General features: G+C 26.3%; 2 protein-coding genes across 3 annotated transcripts in view; both read right to left on the bottom strand.

Moving 5' to 3' along the window:
* The window catches only part of LOC126742712 (protein turtle homolog B-like), a 472,815-nt gene that overhangs the window by 201,945 nt on the left and 257,451 nt on the right, over positions 1 to 13,419 (bottom strand). The window lies entirely within an intron of this gene.
* LOC126742716 (ADAMTS-like protein 3) lies at positions 6,105 to 6,731 on the bottom strand. Its single transcript, XM_050449501.1, has 2 exons — positions 6,392 to 6,731; positions 6,105 to 6,333 (listed from the first exon to the last, which is right to left on the bottom strand). The coding sequence occupies exons 1-2, from the start codon at positions 6,692 to 6,694 to the stop codon at positions 6,199 to 6,201; spliced, it is 438 nt and encodes a 145-aa protein (XP_050305458.1). The 5' UTR covers positions 6,695 to 6,731; the 3' UTR covers positions 6,105 to 6,198.

Here is a 13,419-nt window from a genome sequence, read left to right as displayed (position 1 = left end):
TATTATTTATTTATTTATCCTTATTCATGGCTTTGTTACAGTGGTTAAAACTCATATTTTAGAAATGAAATATAGTTAACTACTTAAACCCTCTAAACTACTAATTTATAGCCTCAAAGTTTTATAACAAAGTTTAACCATAGTTGTACCATTTTCGTGACCTTTAAGCTTATTTTAAAGGGAGGCCTAATCCTGTTATAACGAACCCTAACGCTGTTCTCTCTTGAAGCATAATTAAATATATAAAATAAAATTATATATAAATAATATAATAAAAATGGCTTTAAGGTAATTTAATTCATATTAAGGCTACCTTTGTTCATCGGTGCCTCCTTACTTAAAGACACCGAAAGTTTCCCAGCAGCTTTTAACGACTTAAAGTTCGCGAGCATTATGTTTTCAGAAGTTGTTGCTTCTGCACAAACCATTCTTGAAATAACAGTAGCAAATTTCCACTTAAATAAACTTATTTTTATATCAGATTTAAGGCTTTCTAAGTGAAAAATTATAGGAACAAATTGGAATTAAAGTTTTTGTTATAAATTAGGCAGATATATTTTAGATTAATAAAACAAGCTGGTTTGTTAGAGATTACTTGTCAGATACTGTCCGATACATTTCAATGCTAATAATATTCATGTTTATGTTAATAATTCGGATTTAGAATTACATATCTATAGGTATATGGCATTGATGTTCATCCATTTCATTGGGTATGCATGATTAATCTAGAACAGGAAAATTTATATTCAAACATGCCATATGTTAGTATTGGCAGAATTGGTAATGGACTTTCGCCCAGTGCTCTAAGGGAATATTAAATTTTGAATATTTCATTAAATGAAATATATTTATCTATCATAATATATCGAAAATAATCATTCTGCATTTATAATTTTTAGAATATTCACTCAGTAGTATTAAATATGGTAAAAACTAATATAGAAGAGAGTCGGCAATGTTAGTTTTTATTATTAGGCATCTTGAAAAAATATTTTCTATTACATAAAAATTTTATTATGATTTATGCAGGTACAGTACTAGCACAAAAAATATAATATGCACTACAAATAGAATTATTTTGGAAAATTAATATTTTGCGCATTTACAGGCTTTTAGGCCCATTTCAGCTATTTGTAATATGGTATGTATGTATATAGCATATAAAAGCAAGTACAGGTCAATTTGTGAAAATCGATAATCATTTTTCGGGGACACCTCAAATATTAGGTGACATCGTAATAATGTGATACCTCTTATAATAATTTTACTTCTACGCATAATTTTATACGAATTATTTAATTTTATATGGATTTTAGATAATTACATGCAAATAAAACTTAATTTTAGATATTTGATACTTATTTGATTGTGATAATAATAAAATATGTTTTCCTATTTCTAGTATGTTATCAGAAAAAATTGTATTTATGAGTTGACCAAAAAAAACATCATGGTAATAAAAGTAATATAATAGATATGGCAAGCATTACATTTTGATAAATTATAGGAATTGTAAGCCTTAAGTATAAAGCAGATTTTTTTACCATTAAAAGTGATTTTATATTAGTTGCCAAAAATATAGCCATATAATATGGGTAAAAATTAAGAAAATTGGATAAAAAAATTATCTTGCATTAGGAACCCTTTATATTTAAATTATAATAAGTTTCATAATTACTTTACAGTTTTTCTCTGTAGCCTTTTTAACATAAAAAATATGTCTTTTGCAACTACAGAAAAAATTGAATGCAGTATAATTTGAGATCTTATGATGCCTAATTAGTGCAAAAATAGACTAGTTAGGACCAATTTTGATAAAATTAAATTTTGAAAAGAACTCTTAAAACTCTTGTCAACGAGCCCTTAAATAAAAATGTAAATAGCGGTAAGTATAAAAAAACTTTGGTTTTATTTTAAAGGTCAAAGGTCGCATTATACGCCAATTATATCTGCTTTTATTTAATGAACATTCTTGAACTAAAAACTTAAAAAATTAATCATATTTAATATGTTCTGATATAAAAATCGTAGTATATGTGAAAATTGGTCTCGAGTGCCACATTGGAAAAATAATTCAAATAAACAAGGAAGTTGTATAATTAATAGAGCTTAATAAAATGTGTAAAATTAAAGGAATATAGTAGGCTTAATTTGTGTTTTAATTTTTTGATAGACAGTTTAAATATCCCTTCTTTACATTTCATTATACAGATATATCAGACAGAGATGCGTATAACTTTGTATTCTAAATAGTATTTTAATTTGTAATATTTGCAATGTTTATGGAGCTAATTTTATGGAAAAATAACATATAAACATACGTCTGTGAAATGCATTCCAAGATCCATGATGAAAGTGAATAAATTTAATGCGGTATCAATTTTAAGTTGAAGTGAATATGAAGAAACTTTCTTGACTGATTTAATTATTTTAAAGATTCTCAATTTCCTTTTGTCTTATTTATTTATATTGTAGGATTGATTTTCTTATACCTTTTAAAGAATTAACTTTAATATGCTAACACTAACCTCAAAACTGCTTTATTTTATTAAATTAAATTTTTAAAAAATTCTGATATTCTAATTATTTTAATAAAGTATTTTTAGCTTAAAATTTTTATTATAATGATATTTTTTAGAGAATTATTTAAACTGATCTGGTATTAATAAGTTTTATTAGTTTTAAATAAAAAATATATAGTAATTACATTCCATAACAAGACTGTTACATACACAAAAATCTTACAAAAATCAGATAAAGTGTAAATTGGATATAACATTATAGGTTTTATCTGCTCTACAGTTGGCCATTTATTTTGAGTTTTACCTATGTTACCTGATAAATGTTTTTATCACATATTTTAATATGTGATATTTTAATATGACTATAAATACTAAATTGATATGATAATATAAAATATGAACTTTGTTCTTTATTGTTTCTCTTTTCTCTTCGGCTTAACTATATCTAGCTAAGCCACTATATCTGGTTCACATAAATGTAGAAGCTTTTTGGACAAGTTTGCTGTTCTATAAGTTTTTCAAACTATGATATTGTAAGGTTAACTCAAACTTACTTTCACAAGAATATGGATAATGATGCTAAAGTAATAAATAAATATAATATAGTTCGATTGGATAGAGATCGTAAGAGGAAAAAAGCAAATAAAATATACAAATATTGTAACCTCTATAATCTATGACTATAAAAAAATCATGTAGATATAATTTTCTCAAAATAATGAAAATAATATTTTAGACAACATATGAATATTGATCTCTTTATTTAAATTTTAATTCTTTTGTGGAACATCTTGAACGTACTTTTATACGGATTTATGCTAGGTTTAGTGATATATTTTGGTGCGAAAATTTAGTATAAATTACCTAAAATTGACTAACAACTCCACTTAACGTTTAGAACTAGTACCAGTGCCTTCAGGTTAAATCACCTAATTCAAGAACCTACTCGAATTTAAGCAAATGCTTCATCACTTACTGACATAATTTTTTCAAACAGGGAAGGTGTATTAAATTCTGGAGTAAATAAAATTCGGATCTCAGATCATTTTCCAATGTATATATAAAGCTCCGCATTAGTAGCGAAAATCCGCCTTTACGTTTAAGTCATTTAAAAATGTAAATTGGGCCTATTTCAATAATGATTTTCAAAGTTTCCCTTGGCAGAATGTTTATGATATTGATGACATAGATATTTTATAATTTTTTTTAGCTAGTTTGATAGCCATACCCCAAGTAAGACTTAAACTGAAACTACATATATGCTTTCTTGATTATGGACATAATAAAATTATTACAGAAACTTAGAAATAAAGCTTCTTACAAATTTATATTATCTAGGAACAATGACCATTAGCAATATTATAGGGAACTGCAAAATTACACTACTTTTTCTATACGTACGAAGAAAAAATATCACCTTTGTAATAAAATTCAAAACTATAACAAAAAAGGAAAACAGAATGAACCTAAAAGATTAAATTTAACTAAAGATAAATATTTTTACGACCTTTATGGAGAATTAATCCAACTGGAGAGTATACCAATTCATGATCTATTCGAATTTTACCGGCATTATAAAAAAATATTAAAAAAAGCTATTAAAACTCAAATTTTAGTACAACGCCAGTGCAACCAAATTTGTTATTTTTTTGGTGGAATATCAAAGAGATATAAAAACTAATTTATTTTGATTTAAAAGGAGAATAAAAATATGATACATATTCACTGTTCCAAATAGAGCGGCTTTTTCTGGAAAATTTTAGACCTTAAAATCTTTAAGATCATTGTTAAGAGTTGTTTATTATCTTCTATCATTGTAAAGAGTTCATATTATCTAGACCTAATTATCTTGAAGATCACAGTTTGTTAATAAAATTTTACCTAAAATACCTCAAGTTTTAAATAAATTTTATAAAGTCTAAAAAATGCATAACTTAAATGGGTAACACTTTTATTTTTTAATGGACGCTTATTAAATTTAAATAGTTAAATTGATAATGAATCCTTATAACGGATTAACCAAATTTAAATTTTTTATAATAATATTTTTAGCTTTTGTAAAGCCGTTTTTCTTGATAAATACAATCTTTTACAAAAAAAGCATAGTTGTGCTTGAATCATTTATATGCAGATGACCCGCAACGTTACTGCTTATTCCCAAAGAACGATTTAACAAATTAAACTAACTTAATAAATGCTGATATAACAAAACTCGTTTAACTTATTGAAGACCATGACTTTAACGGAAATAGCATTAAATTTTTAAAAACAATCAACATAACAATAACAGGAAGCGAATATGATAGCTGCTTAAATCAAAATTAATTTAATCGTATCTAAAAAGAGCAAAATTTTTGCTTACGTCTAACTTTTGGTATCCGTTGTCTTGATATTGATTGTTTTTCTGGTTTAGTTTCTAACATGTTTTGTATTACTGTGTGGTTTATATTTTTAAACTTACACACATACCTTATGTCTAGCCTAGTCTTGACGACTAAAGCGTTTATGTTTTCCGCATAATATATAATTTGTTTTTATAGTATTTATTTTTGTGGAAAGCAATAAATCTAATTTAATATTATTATTATAATTTAGTTAAAATTTAATGGAAAACTTTCAAATTATAGTTGCTTTTAATTAGGGTATTAAAATTAATTTAGCTAATAACTTATATTACAAATTAAAATATATTAGTATGTAAATAATTTTCATGAAAATTGATTTTTCATTATGCTTAAATAAAGTTATTATTTATGAATCGAATTTTATCACAATAAAATTTAAAGCCCTAACACAAATGTATATTATTTATTTCGTTATACTTTAATTCTACCTAATAGAAGTCGCTTACCTTAGAGCACATTTAAATATGCTCACACCTATTTATCATTACTATTGTTCATTATCATGCTTACCTAACTGATATTTATAATAATTAAAGTTTGACGTGCATTATTCCCCACTAATTTTATTTATAACGGAAATTCAACCTTAATGCATTGGTTACATAAAAGTTCCTGCCAGGAAATTTATTTAACGTAAATTTCTGGTATAGTTCAACATCAGACCGTTGAGAGTTGCGGTAAGAAACTTTCTTCATCAAACCATAAGGTAACTCGCTTGGGAAAACTTTTAATCTAAAGATAACTAGACCTAGCAAACTTTAAATTATGGCTTTCAAATTGTAAATTATTAATATTTTTCATCGCAAGGATTTCAAAGGAGTCTTGTTATTTATTTTAAAAATTATCCTTTTAAGCTTCTAAGAAATATTTTCAAGTAATTAAAACTTTTTCTATTTTAAGTCTTGTATAGCTCTAAGCATGTTGCAGCTGAATGTTATATAACAGTCGCTTCTATTTCACGCCGTCATAATCCCAAGTGGCATTTTTATGACCTGTGCCTCATCTTGAGCTCATAAAATATTTTTAAAACTAAATAATGCAACACTTTTCTACCCTTTACGGTCCTGAAGCTACTCTAACTTAAATCAAAAATGATATAAAAATAGTCAGAGTAACTTTACATTAAATATGACACGTTTTAGGATGTAATATGAATAAGTACTTTTAAAAAAACTCGCTAATAAAAAAGTATGTTGTATAACTTTGTGGTATATATAATTAATATACTTAATCGTGTCCATTAAAGTTATGCATGCTTAATTAGAAATTTAAGAACAAGGCTCTTTGGTGCAAGTTTTAATTTGAGCTTCTTTTTCTCCATCTGCGCATCCCATTGAGACACAGTGGCGCCACCTAGTCATTTTTCCTACGCCACAAGATACGCTGCACGCAGACCATTTACCCTAGGAACGTGTTTGGGTTCAAAAAAACTTACAATAAATTACTAATTATAGCATTTACCCAACGATCCCATTGTTTAATATTTTTCTTTCCTCTTACGATTGGATTAAGTGACTCTTCATCCTTTTCATACTGAATGTCATCTAAACTATCGTAGTCTTCATCGTCAGCTTTGGCTAAAGTTTTTTCATTTTTTTCTTCAACAGTTTTACCTTTAAGACTATCAATGGCTTCTTTGAGTTTGTTGAGAGCTAATTTATTATTATTTTTTTGAACGGGTTCTGGGGGACCTTTGAGAGGTCTGCATTGAGCAATAAACAATAATATTGTAAATGTTATTAAAGTGGAATATATTCTCCACATTGGTAATAATGTTTGATTTTTTAAATGAATATGTCAAGATTACATTGACAATTTTACAAACGTTCCAAAGTTAAAAATTAAGATACTTATATTTTTTGTTTATAAGCCTAATAAATATTCACTTAAAATTAAATCGAGTTTTAATATGGTGCAGTATTGTGAGCCTGAGTTGCTTGAAAAAGTTTACTATTTTTATTTATTTATTTTTAATAATTTTACGATAAAGAAATCCGTAAAAAGATAATTATTATTTAATTTTAAAAATTTTAAAATAGAGAAATATTTTCGTTATAAAAATGACTATTATGATATACATTTTAATCCATAAGCAGAATAATTTTAACTTTTGTCCTGTACAGGAATGTAAAACTATTGTTGACATAAAAAAATGAAGCTGCTAAAGAAAAAGAAACATAATTTGATTTCTGATAAGAAATCTGGAAAATTGCAAAAGTCGTTGTTTTAACTATATTAAAAATTATATTTTATAAAAGGTATTTAAAAATTTCAATATTTCACCGTTGCTATTTTTTTTAATCGTTTTTATGGGGTTTTCTTAGTTTGGGAATCTTGCAAAACAAAGAGAAATGTTATGTAAATCCAGTCGATTAGTAGTTTATTAAACTAGACTAAAAACATGTTTTATGCACTAAAACGGTTATGTTTACATGGAAAACGTATAAAAATATGACGCCAAACGTCTGGAATTAAGTGAGAAATTACTCCTAAAAGTTTGGGGGAAAAATTAGGTGTAATGTCTGTAATCAAATGAAAAGTTAATATATTATATAAAAAATTATTCCAGAGAAGATTTGGATATTCAGTAGAAACGTAAAGTAACCTTTGACTGGTTTTTCCTACAAGGTTGTTTAGGTAAAAACTAAAAAAAAAGACCAGATCTAATTGAAAAAAGTTGTGAAATTTCCCCCAGAAACTTACGGCATCTATTGAATATGAAATCATTAAAATTGCTGTAAATCTAAAGTAATTAAAGAAGAAGAAAAGAAAAAGAAGAAAATGAATTTAAGCTTTTGACTTTAACTGTCTGTAAAAAAATCAGAAAAAAAAAATTCAACTTCACTTCAAAATAGTTGTTTATTCTTTTTTTTTTGCTTCAACTGCCTGGAGGTAACAAAAGAAAAAGGTTTTAACTACTTTAAAAAAAACTATATAAAGAAGCTACTATAAATATTTCATTATTTTTAGATAATAGCGAAACATTAGTTTTTTATAACACAAATCACAACCAAATTGTTAATGCGATCTTAATGAATGAGCTCGTAAAACTTCATCAAAAAAAATAGTGAGGTCTGACCGCTGTGAATAGCTTAAAACTAGCGAAGAGTAAAGCCCTAATAACTGAAATAATAAGAGCCAATTCAACCCCTAATGATTCTTCAACCTTAACCTTGGACATTTCTTTTCATGTTAATGGCAATATCTAAAACATTGCTACAAAAAACTAAAGACAATTTTAATGCATCAATTGCAGGGCTTAGTCTCTTTTAATCTGATATAGAAGGTCTTGGTGGCGGTGCTTCTTGTTATTTATTTGAAAACAAATCTCCTAAAATTTCTAAAATATTTTGAAGAATAGCTTTCTCAGCTTTATGCTTGCGATGAAGGAATCTATTTGGGAGACTTTAATATCAATTTGCTTTTCCTAGAAAATAAACTTTGTCAATTTTGGACTCGTTTGAGTTTACTGAGCCTGTGAAATAACCAACATGAATATCTTCTACTAGCAGCCTTATTTATTGCCATATTGGTATCCAATAAACAATTTTTTGGCACAGGGTGTGTTATTAATACAGACTATATTTCGGATCACTTTTGAGTATTTGCTGAATTTAGGGTAAAATAGTTTAAATTTAAATAGAAGCTTCTTATTTATCGGGATTTTAAAGCCTCTAGATAAATTAACTTTTTTTATGACCTTTACAATAGTTGTCCGTAACAATATTCTTAGGGTGCGAGATATTGATATAAATTTTGATGTGTTTAATTCACTTTTATTAGAGGTATTTACTAAACAAGCTTCGTGTATTATTACTTGCACTGTAACTTAAAGTCTTCTTTTTTTTACTATTTAAGGAAAATTATTTTTTTTTTAAGTTTCTTTACGTAATATATGCTTTTATATGATACTGAAAATCGTATCCACTTAAGTTATGCATTTTTTTGAGTTAGTTAAGAATGCGTAATTCTAATCAGTTTTTAGTATAGAGAAGAACAGTGATGATATTTCTAGTCCGATTTTTATAAATATTTTTTTTTTGTAAATTTCGACAATTTTAGTGCTCTAGTTTTTCCTAATAAATATTAAAAAAAAAGCTATTTATCTACCTTAAATTTCTTAAAAATGTGATATAAAATTAAAAAATTTATATAAAAGTTATATAGAAGAAGATTTATATAAAAGTGATAGTCGTATCCATTTAAGTTTATTTTTTTTGATTTTGGTTGTGAATGTATAATTTTAGACCATAGCTATATTTAGTAAAAATATAATAAATCCTTTTATTTTTACTTATTAAGGAGAATCATATTCTTTTCAAGTTTCTTTACCTAATATATGATGTTATATAAAAGTGAATATTGCATCTATTTAAAAAATGCATACTGAAATAAATGGTCCTTTCATGTCCACTTTTAAAAAAATAAAGGACCAAAATATAATACATTTTTCTTGGTAATAAGTCGTTAATTTGATAATTCCGTTGGCTAAAAGCAATCCAAAAACTTGTTCTGACTTAAGACCTAAAAGCAATCTTTCAGGAATTTCCAAATTATTTAAAAAAAAATTAAAGACCCAACTATTTGAATATGCTAGTTCACAAAATATCCTATCTTGCCATCAATCAGGATTTAGAGTTAGTCATAGTACTACAATAGTTCCGACGAGTCTGGTAGATGATTTTGCTAGACATCAAGAAAATAGTTCTTCTTAACTTTTAAGACGCGTTCGACATAAAGGGTCATGACGTATTACTGTCTAAATTAAAATAGCATGGCTTGTCAAATAATTCTGTGGCATTTTTATTATCTCATACTCAGACTACTTTGAAAGAGGCCAGCTAAATTAGCTTTAATGCTATCCTTCCTGTAATAAGATTACGGGAGGGTCCTTTGTATATACTGCGTCAACTATAACATGTAATAGGGAAAAAGTCCATTCTGGAGTCAATATAATATTGAAAAGTTAAACATACCACGTGTATGAGTTAAGTAACTTAAGTCTGATGATGGCAAGAACACTTGCCGAAATGCATCACTCCTGAAATTAGAGGATTAGCATTTTATTTGTGGAGAAAAGACTTCTACTAACTTTTCAATATAACATGTAATATTGACTCCAACTCACATGCATATGCTGATGTTACATAGGTGTATATTGATTTCTTACTAACTTAGCCTTAACAGTTGCAGAAAATTGAAATGCTAACCTCTAGATGATACATACTATCTCTCTTTATTTGGTATGGCATTAAAAGCATCAATGTTTAAAAAGAAATAATTGAAAATTCCTAAAAAGTACTTAATACTAGATACTAACCTAAAATCTATTAAATATATTAATACAATATTACTTAAAGCTTATTTTGCTTTAAAGTTGCATGCTCTTGATAATAGGATAAAGAGGATAAGGTTTGTAATTCTCTTGTCCTCATATTATTTAGTTACGGAGATAATGGCTTCTGTAACTCGTTGGGATTTTTAACTAAATACAGAATATACAAGATTCTTATTGTAGATTTCTATAGAAAGTAAAAAATTATGATCATGTATTTCATAGCTTCATCAATTATTTATTTTATGTTATCAGTATTATATGTCACTCAGTTCTAAAGTTACATTTTCGTAAGACAATTTTATTTCCTGTTAAAATTAGCCTTGAAAAAGACTTTAAATTATTGTTATTTATAAATACTTTCAAAGCCTAACATTGTTCAATACATTTTACTCCAGTGGAAAATTGCCATAAATCCTGCACAACCTTATAGCAATAATAAAATTTTAAGGTTTAAAATTTGTTGGCCGTTATCAAGATATAAAGTACATTTATTTTCCTTTTGTTCTTTACGAGCTTCGCAACTTTGAGGTTGATGATGGCGCTAATGTTGTTTTTACGATTTAATAAATAGGGTTGCGCGGAGATTGGCCACTCGATAAGTACAATGTAAGAGCTTTCCGTGTTTTAAGATCGCGGTTTCCCGATAACATAAAAGGTGTGTTTTGTGAAAATGGGTATTTTTTTAGGGCCACTTATTAACACTTTTACGAGATAGATAAACGGTTGCTACATTGCAACTTTTTTTTTTTAATATATTGTTTTATAAATTTTTTATTGGAATCTTATAAAACGTATGTCATGTTCTTTAATAAGGAAAAGTCTTTTAAGTCCAAAAATAAATGGTGTATTTCTTTCAACATAATGTAAAGAACTAATTTTAATAAGTATAATTATACCGGGTGTTTTTTCAATATTACGACAAAATTAAGAAACGTGTTTTTTTTGCAGCAAATCAAGTAATATTATATATAGTTGATCTACAAGGCGTTGTTATTATAGTTAATAATAATAATAATAATACCAACGCTAATTAACAACAATCAAAAATTGTTTTATAGGAAATTAGGATCTTAGAATAGCAACAGTAGTCAGGCCTTGCCAAGTAGAGAGCAACTTACAAACTACTAGTTATTATATTAGCCCAGCCAAAAGAACATAAAAAGAAAACTTTCTAGATAGAGACAATGATGCCGAAGATGAATATCCCATCTTGATGATCTTTAACAAAATAACAGCTGAAGGTTAATAAATGTCTAATAACTGGAAAGCTCTAAGAGTTGATAATATTTAATATCAGTATTATTCAAGTAAAGTGATAAAGGAGAAAATTTTACCAATCTGTCATTCGTGACTTGTTAAGGCGACATCGTTTAAATTTATATTTTCTGGAACAAAAAAAAATTTAAATTAAAACAAAATGTTGCAACCAATGTAACCAAACTAATTTACCAAATCCGTGAAAAGCATGTCTTACTTATTAAAAGTGTAAAAAGGCTTAACTTTGATAGACTGTCAATCATGACCTGTCAAGGCTACATATTTCAAATTTAAATCATATAGGAAAAGAACTAATTGAAATTGCTTCAAATAACATTAGTTTTTGCCAAACCTTAAAGTATTGAAATTGCAATTTTTTTATAGAGCATGTTTTACTCCTTACTTATTAAAAGTAAAAGGATGCAAGTTTGTGAGGCTCAGAGAGTTATTCATGACCTATCAAAGCCACATGTTTAAAGTTTGCATTTTTTGGTATAAGAATAATTTAAAAATGTAGAAAATCAAACATTCTATTGTTTAACATTAAAGGAACAGAATATCAGCATTTTTACGCCCATTCAAAGTGATGACGCTATCTCTTACTTTTTTTCTGCTTTCTAATTTAAAATGTTAAAAATAAATTCATAGATATAATTATATAAGCTCAGAAACTCTTTTGCTTTATTTTATCTAAGGAATTATATCTAAGGTCCTTGATTTTCTCGAAATAATAAAACACAATGGATACATAAATCAAAATAGCAATTCTCTGAGATACAGAGAACATTAATAATTTAATGTTGATTTATGGATTGCAATCGTGCACTTCAATATACCAATACACAATTAAATTCTTTTTAATTAAGTTATTTAGATTATTTATTTAACTATACCTTAAAGTACTACTCAAACAATAGTGACAGCTTAAATAAAAAGGGGTTAAGAGTTAATGCGCAGTGATTTTTTATAAAATAGGTAAAAAAAAAGTCTTGCCTTGGGACACTTAAAAAATACTTATTTTTATATTTAGGAGTAATTTCTAGATACCATTTAAAACTAGAGTAAAATGTGAACAATAGTCACTGCGTGAGCGTTTATGAATAATTGTAAGATTCATGACCATGATCAATTTGAGTAATATTGTCCTTCATTACATAAAAAATATTTTATAATTCTATTAAAAAACTTTTTCTCATCATTTTTTTATAGGTGTGTCCTAATCATTAGTAGAAATTAGAATGACATCGGCCACTTCTTGATGATGTTTTTTAAAATTTAGTCAATTTAACCAAAATGTGTTTCTATTACCATATTAGTGCCATATACCATAGAACGGAAAATCGGAACAATATTTACTGCGTTACTATAGATTTTTATAGGTGTTTCCTAATCACTAGTAGGAAATAAAGTGGAAATACTTACTTTTTAATAATTGGCAGTAAATTTAAGAAAAAACTATTAAAGGCAACTACTGGCCAAAAACACACCATTAAAAACTACGTTAATTTCATATTTTACAATAAAACTATTATTATATTTTATTTTTTTATTCTTAGTCAAACAAACATTTTTTTTATGTATTCTTTCTGCAATATTTTAAATATAAAACGAATACCTGGTAAAATTTGTCAAATCATTTAATTTCAGACATTTAACAACGTATCTTCAATAAGTAATAATAAATAATTAATACAAATTATATTTTTCGATACGTTAATCACATTTTGTTTCAAAAAAAATATATTTAATAATTTAATAAATTTTAATAATAAGAGTTTTTAAAAAAATGTTTTATAATTCAATTAGCTTATTTTAATTTTAAAAAAGCTTCTATTCACGGTGATGATGTTGAAAATTTACTGTTAAATGTAGATGACCTTTCGGTCTTGTTTTT

This window comes from Anthonomus grandis, chromosome 12 (genome assembly GCF_022605725.1).
Source record: "Anthonomus grandis grandis chromosome 12, icAntGran1.3, whole genome shotgun sequence".
In the NCBI taxonomy this organism is placed as follows: Eukaryota; Metazoa; Arthropoda; class Insecta; order Coleoptera; family Curculionidae; genus Anthonomus; species Anthonomus grandis.
The sequence above is the reverse complement of the archived record's forward strand: the minus strand, read 5'-3'. Positions and strand labels throughout refer to the sequence as shown.

Bases quoted from the DNA above. Each gene is read 5' to 3' on its own strand.
- LOC126742716 (XM_050449501.1), bottom strand. From the start codon at position 6,694: ATGTGGAGAATATATTCCACTTTAATAACATTTACAATATTATTGTTT. The intron at 6,334-6,391 runs GTAAATGCTATA...ACACGTTCCTAG, and splicing joins TTAAACAATGGGATCGTTGG to GGTAAATGGTCTGCGTGCAG.